Below are 12,947 nucleotides of genomic sequence, written 5' to 3'. Positions count from 1 at the left end.
ATTGTAAATTCCATAAAATTTAAGGAAATCTTGCTGCATTACATGAATGGTCAAAACTGTGGCTAACGGATTTCAGTGGAGGCAAAATGTGAGATCATCCGCTTTTGACATGAAAAGGATAAAACTGGGGACTTTTTAAACAGTGACATGAGAGGAACAATGGAGGTCCAAGAAAGATACATGGCTTTATCTGTTTTGTTCATCAGTGAATGGGTACCGGACATTATCAAAAAGGCGAGAGAAATGCTGGCCTTTGTATTCAGAGGATAAGAGAAGACAAGTGAGTTCAAGTCAAGCATCACAGAGTAGTTATACTGCAGAAGAAGGCCATTCAGCCCATCATGCCTGCACCAGGTCTCTAGTATGTTACCTTTCTGCTGATCTCTTGCATTTCCCTATAACCATATACATGGGATCATTATTTAAGTGGAAACACTGCTCTCTTGAATGTCTCAGTTGAATCCACCACATTTCCAGGCAGAGCCTTCCAGACCTTAACTACTGTCTAAGTGGAAAAAGTTTTGGTCACCTTCCATTTGCTTCTTTTCTCTGTAAAACTGTGCCCTCTGGTTCTTGATCCATTTCTGAGTGGGAACATTTTCTCCCTCTGTCCAGAGCCCTTTTTGATTTTGAAAACTTCCATCAAATCTTCCCTTCATCTTTGCACCTCCAACTGTGCAGAATCACAGAACCATTACAGCACAGAATGAGCATCATGGCAGCACTGGCTCTCCAAATGAGCATCATTACCTGGAGTAAAGCTGCTGCCCTTTCTCCCATATACTTACACACTACTTCAATCCAACTAACCATCCAATGCCCTCTTGAATGCTTCAATGTTGCGACTGTAAGGACATTGGTTAGGCCACATTAGGAATATTGTGTGCAATCCTGGTCTCCTTCCTACAGGAGGGATGTTGTGAAAGGGTTCAGAAAAGGATGTTGCCATGGTTGGTGAGTTGGAGCTTTAGGGAGAGGCTGAATAGGCTGGGGCTGTGTTCCATGAAGCATAGGAGGCTGAGGGGTGACGTTATAGTGGTTTATAAAATCATGAGGGGCATGGATAGGATAAATAGACAAGGTCTTTAACCTGGGGTGAGGGAGTCCAGAACTAGAGGGCATAGGTTTAGGGTGAGGGGGGAAAGATATAAAAGAGACCTAAGGGGCAACCTGTTCACACAGAGGGTGGAACGTGTATGGAATGAGCTGCCAGAGGAAGTGGTGAAGGATGGTACAATTACAGCATTTAAAAGGCATCTGGATGGGTATATGAATAGGAAGGGTTTAGAGGGATATGGACCAAGTGCTGGCAAATGGGACTAGATTAATTTAGGTTATTTGGTCGGCATAGACGTGTTGGACCAAAGGGTCTGTTTCCATGCTGTACAACTCTATAATTGAAGCTGCCTCCACCCAAACTGTTGCTGACCTGGTAACAGCTGCGTTGGAGCAGTCTTTGATTTTCTGAAGAAAGGGAAAGAAACTGTACAATGCCTAGGTGAAACCACACCTGCAGGTAATGTCAGCATTTCAGTTTAGGGAGGATATTTGGTGTTGGAAAGAGTACGCATTGAGAGAGCATTTCATGAATGATACTTGAACTCCGGCGGTGAAATCATGAGGCACAATTACTCAAACCAGTCTTGAGCAGAACAGACTGAATGCACCTCAGTGCAGAAATGAGAGAGGTTTTCACTTATGTTGCTACAGCCCCTACGGCTATGGGCCAAGAGCTAGAAAATGGGATTAGTGTAGTCAGAACTTTGTTGGCCGGTGCAGACATAATGGCCGAATGGCCTCTTTCTGTGTTGTAAACATCTGTGGGTCTGAGATGTCAAATCCACATCCTCACCAGTAGATTTAAAGGATCCTGTGGCATTATTTTGCAGAAGAGATCTCCCTGATTCCCTTCTCAATAATCACCTCCTCCCCATTAATACCTGCAAAATTGAAACAATGTATTTATTAAAAGAGTGTTGTTTGGGGGAGATTGCTGTGTGCAACTTGGTCACTGCATTTCCTGCTTTAGAAGAGCAATTGAGGATCAAAACGTACTTCATTGGCTGTTAGGCACTTTGGGTCATGAGATGGGCGAGAGAAATAATTTCTCTTTACGAGACACAATCTGCAATAGATACTGCCCCCCATGTCTATCCATGTAAGGAGGAATAACTTCCCTCAAAGCGTCTGAATCTGGAATTTTCAACAGCTCTGTGGATGTTGAATAAATTTAAGGAGGAGACAGACAGATCTTTAATCAGTAACTGGGTATAAAAGGTTAGGGAGAGCAGGCAGGAAAGTGGAGTTGAGGCCAAGATGAAATCAGCCATGATCGTACTAAACAGCACAGCAGGCTCGAGGGGCTGAATGGCCTACTCCTGCTCATAGTTGTTGTGTTCTTATGATCTTCAAGTAAAAAGAAAGACTTTCATTGAGGTAGCACCTTCCACAAAGGTGACATCCCAAAGTCCTTTACATTCAGGATAGTTTGAACAGATTGGGCTTGTTTTCACTCGAGTTTAGAGAATGAGGGGGTGACTTGATTAAAGAATGTAAGATACTAAATGGTGACAAGGTGGATGTGGGGCTCAATCCAGAAATAGGGGGCACTGTTTATAAATTAGATGTCTATGTTTTTATATCAGAGATGGGGAGAGAAGATTTCTCCTAGAGGATTGCGTGAATTTGGATTCTACCTCAGAAGGTGATGGAAGCGTTGAATATTTTTGAAACAGAGGTGGATGGATTCTTAAATAAAAACAGAGAGTATTGGAGAATCTCAGCAGGTCTGGAAGCATCTGTGGAGAGAGAAAAACAGTTAATATTTTGAGTCTAGTAGGACTCCTGTTCAGAATTTCAGAAAGAGAATATTCAGCCAACTCCCAGCTCCCTGCTCAAAGTCTCATCCAGTGCCTTCATTGTAAACATTATTGGTCAGCACATTAATGCCTCGCCACAAATTATACCAACCCGAGTGATATGGTACCGACCACAGCAACATTGAAATAAAATGTTCCAAATACTGCTCAGGAACAACAATTGGCACTGAGCTGCGTGAGGATATGTCAGGATATCTGGTCAAAAGCTTGGCTGAAGAGGTAGAGAAGAAGAGGCTTAAAGGAGAGATGGTTGAAGAGGTTGGTGGAGTGAATTCCTGAGCTTAGGACAGAGGTGGCTGAAGGCACAGCCACAAATGGTGGAGTGATTAAAATCGGGAATGTTTAGAAGTTCTGAAAGTATGGAGAACCGCGGGGGGCTTGGGGGAGGGAGGGGTTGGGCTGGATAAGATTACAGAAACTACAAAGTGGAAATGCCACAAGCAGTTTTATACCACAAAATTCAGAAGTAAAAGCTGTGGAACCAAAGTATTCTGTTCCTTGGGGTCTATCAAATGCCCAGTTGAGCTGGCCATTCATTTTTGGCACTCTAAGCTTCTTTTGTTACATGTTAAGGGATAGAAGCATAGACACTGTGAACAGGAGTAGGCCATTCAGCCCTTTGAAGCCTGCTCCACCATTCAATATGATCATGGCCCAGTCAATCCCCTGTTCCCGTTTTCTCCACATACACTTTGATCCTTTTAGCCCTAGAATTATATCTAACTCCTTCTTACAGGCTCTCCAGTCTCTGGGTGAAGACATTTCTTCTCATCTCGATCCTAAATGTCCTACGCCATATCCATAGACAGTGATCCCCTGGGTCTGGACCCCCCCAGTCATCAGGAACACTCTTCCTGTGTTTACCCTGTCTAGTCTGGTTAGGATTTTATAGGTTTTCATGAGATTACCCCCAACTTATTCTTCTAAACTCCAGTCAATATAGCCCTAACCAATCCAGTCTCTCTTCATACCTCACCCTGCCAACCCAGGAATCAGTCAGGTAAACCTTGCTCCATTCCCTCTGGAGCAAGAGCATCCTTCTTCAGATAAGGAGACCACATCTGTACACAATACTCCAGGTATGGTCTCACCAAGGCCCTGTACAATTGCACAAGACATCCCTGCTCTTGTAGTTGAATCCTCTCATTATGAAGGCCCACATGCCATTCGCCTTCATGCTTACCTTCAGCGACTGGTGAATGATTAGATTAGATTCCCTACAGTGTGGAAACAGGCCCTTCAGCCCAACAAGTCCACACCAACCCTCCAAAGAGTAACCCATCCAGACCCTTTCCCCTACATTTATCCCTAACTAATGCACCTAACAATATGGGCAATTTAGCATGGCCAATTCACCTGACCTGCACATCTTTGGACTGTGGGAGGAAACCGGAGCACCCGGAGGCAACCCGCACAGACACAGGGAGAATGTGCAAACTCCACACAGTCAGTCATCCAAGGCTGGAATTGAACCTGGGACCCTGGTGCTATGAGGCAGCAGTGCTAACCACTGAGCTACCGTGCCACCCCAGATGAGGGCACTCAGATCCCATTACCCTCCCCCTTTCCATTCAGACCTTCTGCATTCTGATTTTGCTGCCAATAGCCTCAATATTTATCTACAGTACACTTCATCCTCCATTCACTCAACTTGTCCAAATTGCACTGAAGCATCTCTGCATTTGCCTCGCAACGAACTCTCCCAGCCAGTTTTGGTCTTCTGCAAGAGGAGCACATTTAACACAAAGAATTCATTAATCTTTCAGGTGCTGGTCCTCTGTGGGGAACCAACAGGAGGGACGGCAGGAACTGTCCATTGGTGAGGGATGTGAAAGAATGGGGACGATCGAACATGAATTCCTCCATGCCCTGGGATTCTGGCATGAGCAGTCAAGAGCTGATCGCGATGACTATGTCACAATAGTCTGGGACAGGATTGAAAGTGGTAAAGAGTGATGATTGCATCCTGAGAGCGACAGAGTGAGTGAGGTTGTCTTTGCCAACACAAGACTGTTTCTTGATGAAACCTCTTGTTACTGTTGATTCAGGTAAAGAGCACAATTTCAATAAATACAATGACAAAGAAAGCAGTGACCTCAACGTACCCTATGACTACACCTCAGTGATGCACTACAGTTCCACCGCTTTTAATAACGGCACCGAACCAACAATCGTCACCAAGATTCCAGAATTCAGTAACGTGATTGGACAGCGGTTAGACTTCAGCGATTATGACATTCAGAAACTCAGCCGACTCTACAACTGCAGTAAGTTCCAGCGGTTTGGATAGAATTTGCGGTCGATTAACAAAGTCGAAAGAAAATGATAAGAAGCACAAAGGCTAATATTTTAAAGGTCTGGTGATAAGCAATTGCCAACTACCCTCAACCCAGTGGATAAAATGTCATGGTGGCATGATTGTTGTGTTACTAGACTAGGAATTCAAATGTCAATTGAGGATTCACGACATGGGTAAACTTTAAATTTGGTGAATAACTTTCAAATTAGAAAGCTAGTATTGGTAATGGCGACCATGAAAACACTGGGCTGTCATTAAAACCCAACTTAGTCAATAATAGCCTGGAATGAAGGAAATCTGCCATCCTCATCTGGACCAGCCAATATGTGACTAGAGACACACAGTAATGAGCTTGAGTCTTAATGGTGCAGCAAGATTTTCATTAGTTCATGTGAGGTACCTCTTGCTGGCTAAGCCAGTGTTTATTGCACATCCCTAGTTACCTTCAAGAGGTTCAATGAGTTACCTTCTTGAATCACTGGGCTGCATCACACTGGCATTAGGAAGGGACGCTAAAGCAATGTCAACATATTTCTGTGCAAAGATGGTGAGTGGCTTGGGAGGGAACTTGCAGGGGGTGGTGTTCCCATGTATCTGCTGCCCTTGTCCTTCTAGATGGTAGAAGTCATGGATTTGGAAGGTCTTGTTGAAGGAGAATTTCTACAACATACTGTGTATATGGTACATACTGCTGCTACTGAGCATTGGTGGTCAAGGGAATGACAGAAGGTGGTGGGTGTGATGCCAATCATGTGACCCGGTTTGTCCTCGATAATATTGAGCTTCTTGAATGTCGTTGTTGCTGCATCCAAGCAGGCAAATGGACAGATAACACCAGACTACTAACCATAAGTTCATAAGACACAGGAGAGGAAATAGCCATTCAGCCCATCGAGTCTGCTCCATCACTTACTGAGATCATGACTGATCTGATAATCACAATTCTACTTTGCTGCCTTTTCCCCATATACAGTCATAGACTCATGCAGCACAGAAATGGACCATTCAGTCCAACTTGTTCATGCTAACAAGGTTTCCCAAAAAAACTAGTCCAATTTGCCTGCATTTGAGCAATAGCCATCTAAACATTTCCTATTTATGTACCTGTCCAAATTACTTTTAAATTTTGTAACTGTACCTGCATCTGTCACACTTCAAACCAACTAGGCGAAAGTGAGGACTGCAAATGCTGGCGATTATCTGTCCATCTTCCTTCCCACCTATCCACCCCACCCTCCTCTCCAACTTATCACCTTCACCCCCACCTACTTTTATCTATTGCACTCTCAGCTACCTTGGGCAGCACGGTGGCATAGTGGTTAGCACTGCTACGTTAGAGACCTGGGTTCAATTCCCGCCTCAGGCAACTGTCTGTGTGGAGTTTGCACATCCTCCCCATGACTGCGTGGGTGTGCTCCGGTTTCCTCCCACAGTCCAAAAATGTGCAGGTTAGGTGAATGGGCCAGGATAATTGCCCGTAGTGTTAGGTGAAGGGGTAAATGTAGGAGAATGGGTCTGGGTGAGTTGCTCTTTGGAGGGTCAGTGTGGACTTGTTGGGCCGAAGGGCCTGCTTCCACACTGTAAATAATCTCCCATCCCCAACACCCTCCATTTATCTCACCATCCCCTTGGTTCACAGTCTCATTCCTGATGAAGGGCATTTGCTTGAAATGCGATTCTCCGGGTCCTGACCTGCTGTGCTTTTCAAGCATCACACTCTCTACAATTCAGACCAACTTCTGGCTTGCTAGACCTTCTCGCGATCTTAAAATCTTAGTTCTGATTTCACTACTGTCAACCTCCCGTATACTCGAACTGCAATTTCGGTTCCCATCGCCCTGCTGAACTAGTTTAAACCCACCCAGAGAGCATTAACAAATGTCCCCCCAGGATATTGGTACCTCTCTGGTTCGGGTGAAATCATCCCACCCCAGAAAGAGCCCCAATTGTCCAGGAATCCAAAACCCTCCCTCCTGCACCATCCCTGTAGCCACATGTTCAACTCCTCTCTCTTCCTATTCCTCGCCTCACTAACGCATGTCATGGACAACAAACCAGAGATAACAACTCTGTTTGTTCGAGCTCTAAGCTTCCACCCTAGCTCTCTGAATTTCTGCCTTAAATCCCCATCCCTTTTCCTACCTATGTTAGTGCCTATGTGGACGATGACTTGGAGCTGCTCCCCTTCCCCCTCAAGGATCCCGAAAACACGATCGGAGACATCACGAACCCTGACACCTGGGAGGCAACACACCAACCGTGAATCTCTCTCATTCCCACAGAACCTCCTATCTATGGAGTCCCCAATGACTACTGCTCTGCTCCTCTTCCCCTTTCCCTTCCGAGCAGCAGGGACAGACTCTGTGCCAGAGCCCTGTACCCCACTGCTTAGGAGAAAGTGAGGACTGCAGATGCTGGAGATCAGAACTGAAAATGTGTTGCTGGAAAAGCGCAGCAGGTCAGGCAGCATCCAAGGAGCAGGAGAATCGACGTTTCGGGCATGAGCCCTTCTTCATTCCTGAAGAAGGGCTCATGCCCGAAACGTCGATTCTCCTGCTCCTTGGATGCTGCCTGACCTGCTGCGCTTTTCCAGCAACACATTTTAACCCCATTGCTTACCCCTGGTAAGTCGTCCTCCCCAACTGTATCCAAAACAGTATACTTATTGTTGAGGGGAATGGCCAGAGGGGATCCCTGCACTGCCTGCCAGTTCCCTTACTGTCTCCTGACAGTAACCCATCTACCTTCTTCTTTTACCTGAGGTGTGACTACCTCCCTGTAACTCCTCTCAATAACCCCTTCCGCCTCCCGAATGATCTGCAGTTCATCCAGCTCCAGCTCCAGTTCCCTAATTCGGTTTTTGAGAAGCTGGGGTACGGTGCACTTCCCGCAGATGCAATAAGCAGGGACACCAGTAGTGACCCTTACCTCCCACATTCTGCAGGAGGAACATTGAACTGCCCTAACCTCTATTCCCACTATTCTAAAATCCCAATGAGACTACTGAAAAACTAAAAAAAACTAGTCACCTGAACTGGAGAGGTACCTATATCCTGGGGGGGAGTTTTTGCTAATGCTCTTTTAAACTAATTCAGCAAGGGGATGGGAACCAAACTTGTAGTTCAAGTATATGGGAGGTTGAGAGTTGTGAACACAGAACTAAGGTTTCAAGAAATAATGGCTCATCCTGGATTTGAACCCAGGACCTCTTGCTTAGAGTCATAGAGTCATAGAGATGTACAGCATGGAAACAAACCCTTCAGTCCAACCCGATCATGCCGACCAGATATCCCAAACCAATCTAGTCCCACTTGCCAGCACCTGGCCAATATCCCTCCAAACCCTTCCTATTCATATACCCATTCAAATGCCTCTTAAATGTTGCAATTGTACCAGCCTCCACCACTTCCTCTGGCAGCTCATACCATACACGTACCACCCTCTGTGTGAAAAAAGTTGCCCCTTGGATCTCTTTTATATCTTTCGCCTCTCACCCTAAACCTATGCCCTCTAGTTCTGGACTCCCCGACCCCAGGGAAAAGACTTTGTCTATTTATTCTATCCATGCCCCTCATAATTTTGTAAACCTCTATAAGGTCACCCCTCAGCCTCCACGCTCCAGGGAAAACAGCCCCATCCTGTTCAGCCTCTCCCTGTAGCTCAGATTCTCCAACCCTGGCAACATCCTTGTAAATCTTTTCTGAACCCTTTCAAGTTTCACAACATCTTTCCGATAGGAAGAAGACCAGATGTGCATGCAATATTCCAACAGTGGCCTAACCAATGTCCTGTACAGCTGCAACATGACCTCCCAACTCCTGTACTCAATACTCTGACCAATAAAGGAAAGCATACCAAACGCCTTCTTCACTATCCTATCTACCTGCGACTCCACTTTCAGGGAGCTATGAACCTGCGCTCCAAGGTCTCTTTGTTCAGCAACACTCTTGACACAATGGAAGGTTCTAAGCAAGAAACATGCCCCTAGGCCAAGGCTGTGGGCCAAGTGCTGAGGAATGAAATTAGAATAGTTAGGTGATTATGTTTGACCAGCACAGACATGATGGGCTGAAGGACCTTTTTGTGTGCTGTAGCACTCTGTGACTCATTGAGACTAAGTGATTGAATTACTTGGTGCAATGAAGATCAACTCTTCTGACTCAATCTTCTGACTCAGTTGGGCACTTCAAAGTGTGGTTCTCCAGCCCCAGTAAAGGCAAAATACTGCAGGTGCTGGAAATCTGAAACAAAGACAGAGAACATTGGAGGTGTGGCAGTGTCTATGGAAGGAGAAACAGAGTTAACCATTCAGGTCAGCTATGTTCTGAATAAGAGTCACACCAGACCCGAAACATTACTCTGCTTTATCCATCTGAGCTTCTCCCTGAATTCTCTCAGTGTTTCTCCAGCTTGAGTTAATCTTCATTGCAGCAAGTAATTCAATGTAGTCTTAAAGTGTAATAGAGGCCTACAGCACATTACTCCACCGTTGTTTGTGGGATCTTGCTGTGCAGACCATGACTACAACAGTGACCACTCTTCAAAAATACACCATTGATGGTAAATTGCTTTGGGATGGTCTGTTGTTGATGTGAAAGGTACAAACCCAACGAAAGCAGCTGTTCTAGAAAAGCATGAACTCTCACCTTTCTGTTTTTATTTTCTCTTAGCTTCCTCGCTTAGTTTTTTGGATCGGTGCAGTTTTGAACTGGAAAGTATCTGTGGCATGATTCAAGGCCTAGACAACAAGGTGGCTTGGCAACGTGTTACCCAAGCCCTGCCCGGGCCTGGCCAAGACTACACCAACATGGGCGACTGTGCAGGTAGAGTAACGTTCCTTTGCAAAACGCTAGGTCAGGAATCATGTTTCATGACCTAACTTTTGGCAAGTGAGCGCCCATAGTGGAAATCAGCACCATTACCCCTTTACAACAGTTGGCATTAGATGGGCATTCACTCAGAGGACCCCTGAGGTCCATCTGAGAAGTGGAAATCTGAATGCTATATTCCTGAAGGGCATGGAAAGTCCATTCAGCCCATTGAAGTAGATCCTGGCTCTTTGACTGAGCTAACTAATTAGCCCCACCCTCTTTAATGCACCAGGGTTGTACCACTCAGGATGATATAGAATGACGCAGAACTTTCTGCATAGAAGCAGGCCATTCAGCCCAGCTGCCATTGCTGTTCACGGAGATTAGAGGGCTGACTAAACTCCTGATTGGGGTGGACAGCACTCCCAGCTGGGAGTGTAAAGTTTGATGATCCAAAGCACAAAAATAGGGTTGAGAAACCTATCAGCCATGATTGAATGGCAGAGCAAACTGGATGGGCTGAATGGCCTAATTTCTGCTCCAATGTTTTACAGTCATTGGATCTGGGATTTTGCTGTGTTACACTGCATTTGTAAATAATTCCATCTGCAGCATCTCAGCCCCAACCAAATAAAGGAGGAGAGTTAAAGTCTCCAATCAGTGGAGGAAATTGGGCCATTCCATTCCCGATTCCCACTTCCCATTTCCGCCCATTTGAGGGGTCCTGTTACATGTCCTCGTGCTGCCATGATGAAGTTCAGGGTCGAGTTTAGACATTCCCTGAACACAAAGGCTATGACAGAAAAAGTGGGGTCTTGACTTTCCTCTCGGATTGGGGTCCACACAAAAATAGTGGCCCTCCCACTGCCCCTCTGGATTCCAACCGAAGAAAGACAGGCTGATTGACAGACCAGTTCCACAGCCCTAACCTCCTTTACAGGTCTTTGATAAACACAATTCAATAAATATTTGAAGCTTGGAAGATATGGTGTTGACAAATATCACCTTAAATTAATATTGTCATACAAAATAGAGTCACAATAGAACAGGAGGCCATTCAGCCTCATTACTCCCTGCTAGATCTCTATAGAGCAATTCAGTCAGTCCTATTTCCCCCATTCTATCTCTGTAATACTGCAATTTATTTCCCTCAAGTGCCCATCTGATTTTCTTTTAGAATTATTTATTGTGTTACGACACAGGGTAAACCCTCTTGTTTAATTTAACCAGAAACACTTTTAATTTAATCAACCATTAGTCACCGAAATTAAACAAATTGCCTCACCTACATTTATTTAAAGATTGAGGACACTAACCTGCAAGTGTTTAAATCTGCTGGGATTTTTCGTACCCAAATCTATTCAAGTCTGTCTAAACCAGCTCAAATCACGGACCCGAGCCCCCAAACTGTTTCGACATGGTTAAGTTAACCAGCAACACAGAAAAGATTGATCCCAAGCAGTAATCTATAAAATCGAGTGGCCAAGAACTATTTAAAGTAAAAAATATCAACTATTTCTTAAAGTATAACAGGGAATAATTAACAACCACTATTTACAATTGCTTTCTCTAACCTATCTTTTAGCTTCCCTTCTATACTAGTTCGATAAAACTCCCAATTAAAACTTACAAAACAACACTTGTTATCTCAAAACCAGACAGCTGTAGGTTCTTATCTTTGGATCTTTCTGTGTCTTCTTTTCTCCTTGTTAGGAATTTCGGCATTACAGGTTACTGATTGAAAAGGGACTTTTAAGAGAAATTTTTTTTCAAGCAGTGTCTTACATGCTCGGATGTAACAGATCTCCTCTCAACAGTTCAATTTTCCCCAGTCTTATACTCCAGAGCACTTGACTGTGTCATTGACTTCTGAGATTGTCAATATATTCAATTCAAACTTGATTGGAGTTTATATGTTTCAGGTATAATTTAAACTGATTGGCTGAATTCGAATTTGTTTTTGTCTCCAAGCAACAAACTAATCGAGTGCTTCGACCCAGTGTTACATTGTTACCATTTTTGAGTACACTTGGTGCTGAGTCTGGTAGTTCTGCTGCTTTTAACTCTCTTAAAAGTGCACCCACATCTTCATAACAATTTTCTCCACTTGACCACCTCACTCTCTTCAAACCTCCCATCCACCCTTCCCTCTTTGGCGCACATTTAATTCCAGGTCTTTACCATTTGCTATGAAAAACAAAGCTTTCCCTCTTGCTCTCATCAATCTGTCCATGTCTGTCAAATCTCCCCTCAATCTCTCGACTCCATGGTGAACAATCCTATTCGATCATTAAAATTCCTCATAGAATTGCTTATAAAAATGGTTCCAGCTCACTCTCTCAAGAACTCTCCAAGGGAGATGGTGGTGAAATTGTTCGGTTACTGGACTCGTATAGATTTAGATCCCACCACGCTGGTTCAATCAATTCATGAAACTGCAAATTATTCTTTTTTTAGAAATAACCTCAGTGGTGACCAGGGTAACTATCAACCCTTGCAAAAACAAATTATCTTGCTCATTGATGCCCTGTCAGAGAGGGAAATCTGCCATCCTTACTCTGTCTGGCCTACATGTGACTCCAGACCCACAGCGATGTTTCTGAAACCTATTAGTGAAGAAGGCTAATAGCATGCTAGCCTTCATAAAAAGAGGAATTGAGTATAGAAGCAAAGAGGTGCTTCTGCAGCTGTACAGGGCCCTGGTGAGACCACACCTGGAGTACTGTGTGCAGTTCTGGTCTCCATATTTGAGGAAAGACATTCTGGCTATTGAGGGAGTGCAGCGTAGGTTCACGAGGTCAATTCCTGGAATGGCGGGATTACCTTACACTGAAAGACTGAAGCGACTGGGCTTGTATACCCTTTAGTTTAGAATACTGAGAGGGGATCTGATTGAGACGTATAAGATTATGAAAGGATTGGATACTCTGGCAGCAGGAAACATCCGCTGATGGGTGA

The 12,947-nt window shown here is 44.5% G+C and overlaps 1 protein-coding gene across 1 annotated transcript in view; it reads left to right on the top strand.

Annotated features, from left to right (window-relative positions):
* Nucleotides 1-12,947, top strand: part of mep1ba (meprin A subunit beta a) — a 54,300-nt gene that overhangs the window by 16,418 nt on the left and 24,935 nt on the right. Inside the window, exons 7-9 of the mRNA XM_043687642.2 lie at nt 4,646-4,824; nt 4,928-5,146; nt 9,849-10,001. Coding sequence (XP_043543577.1) covers nt 4,646-4,824; nt 4,928-5,146; nt 9,849-10,001 — 551 coding nt within the window. The remainder of the gene's footprint in view (nt 1-4,645; nt 4,825-4,927; nt 5,147-9,848; nt 10,002-12,947) is intronic.

Source organism: Chiloscyllium plagiosum, unplaced genomic scaffold (genome assembly GCF_037043375.1).
Source record: "Chiloscyllium plagiosum isolate Xiang-an unplaced genomic scaffold, Cpla_swu_hap1 HiC_scaffold_4, whole genome shotgun sequence".
NCBI lineage: Eukaryota > Metazoa > Chordata > Chondrichthyes > Orectolobiformes > Hemiscylliidae > Chiloscyllium > Chiloscyllium plagiosum.
This window is presented reverse-complemented; position numbering and strand designations above follow the sequence as displayed.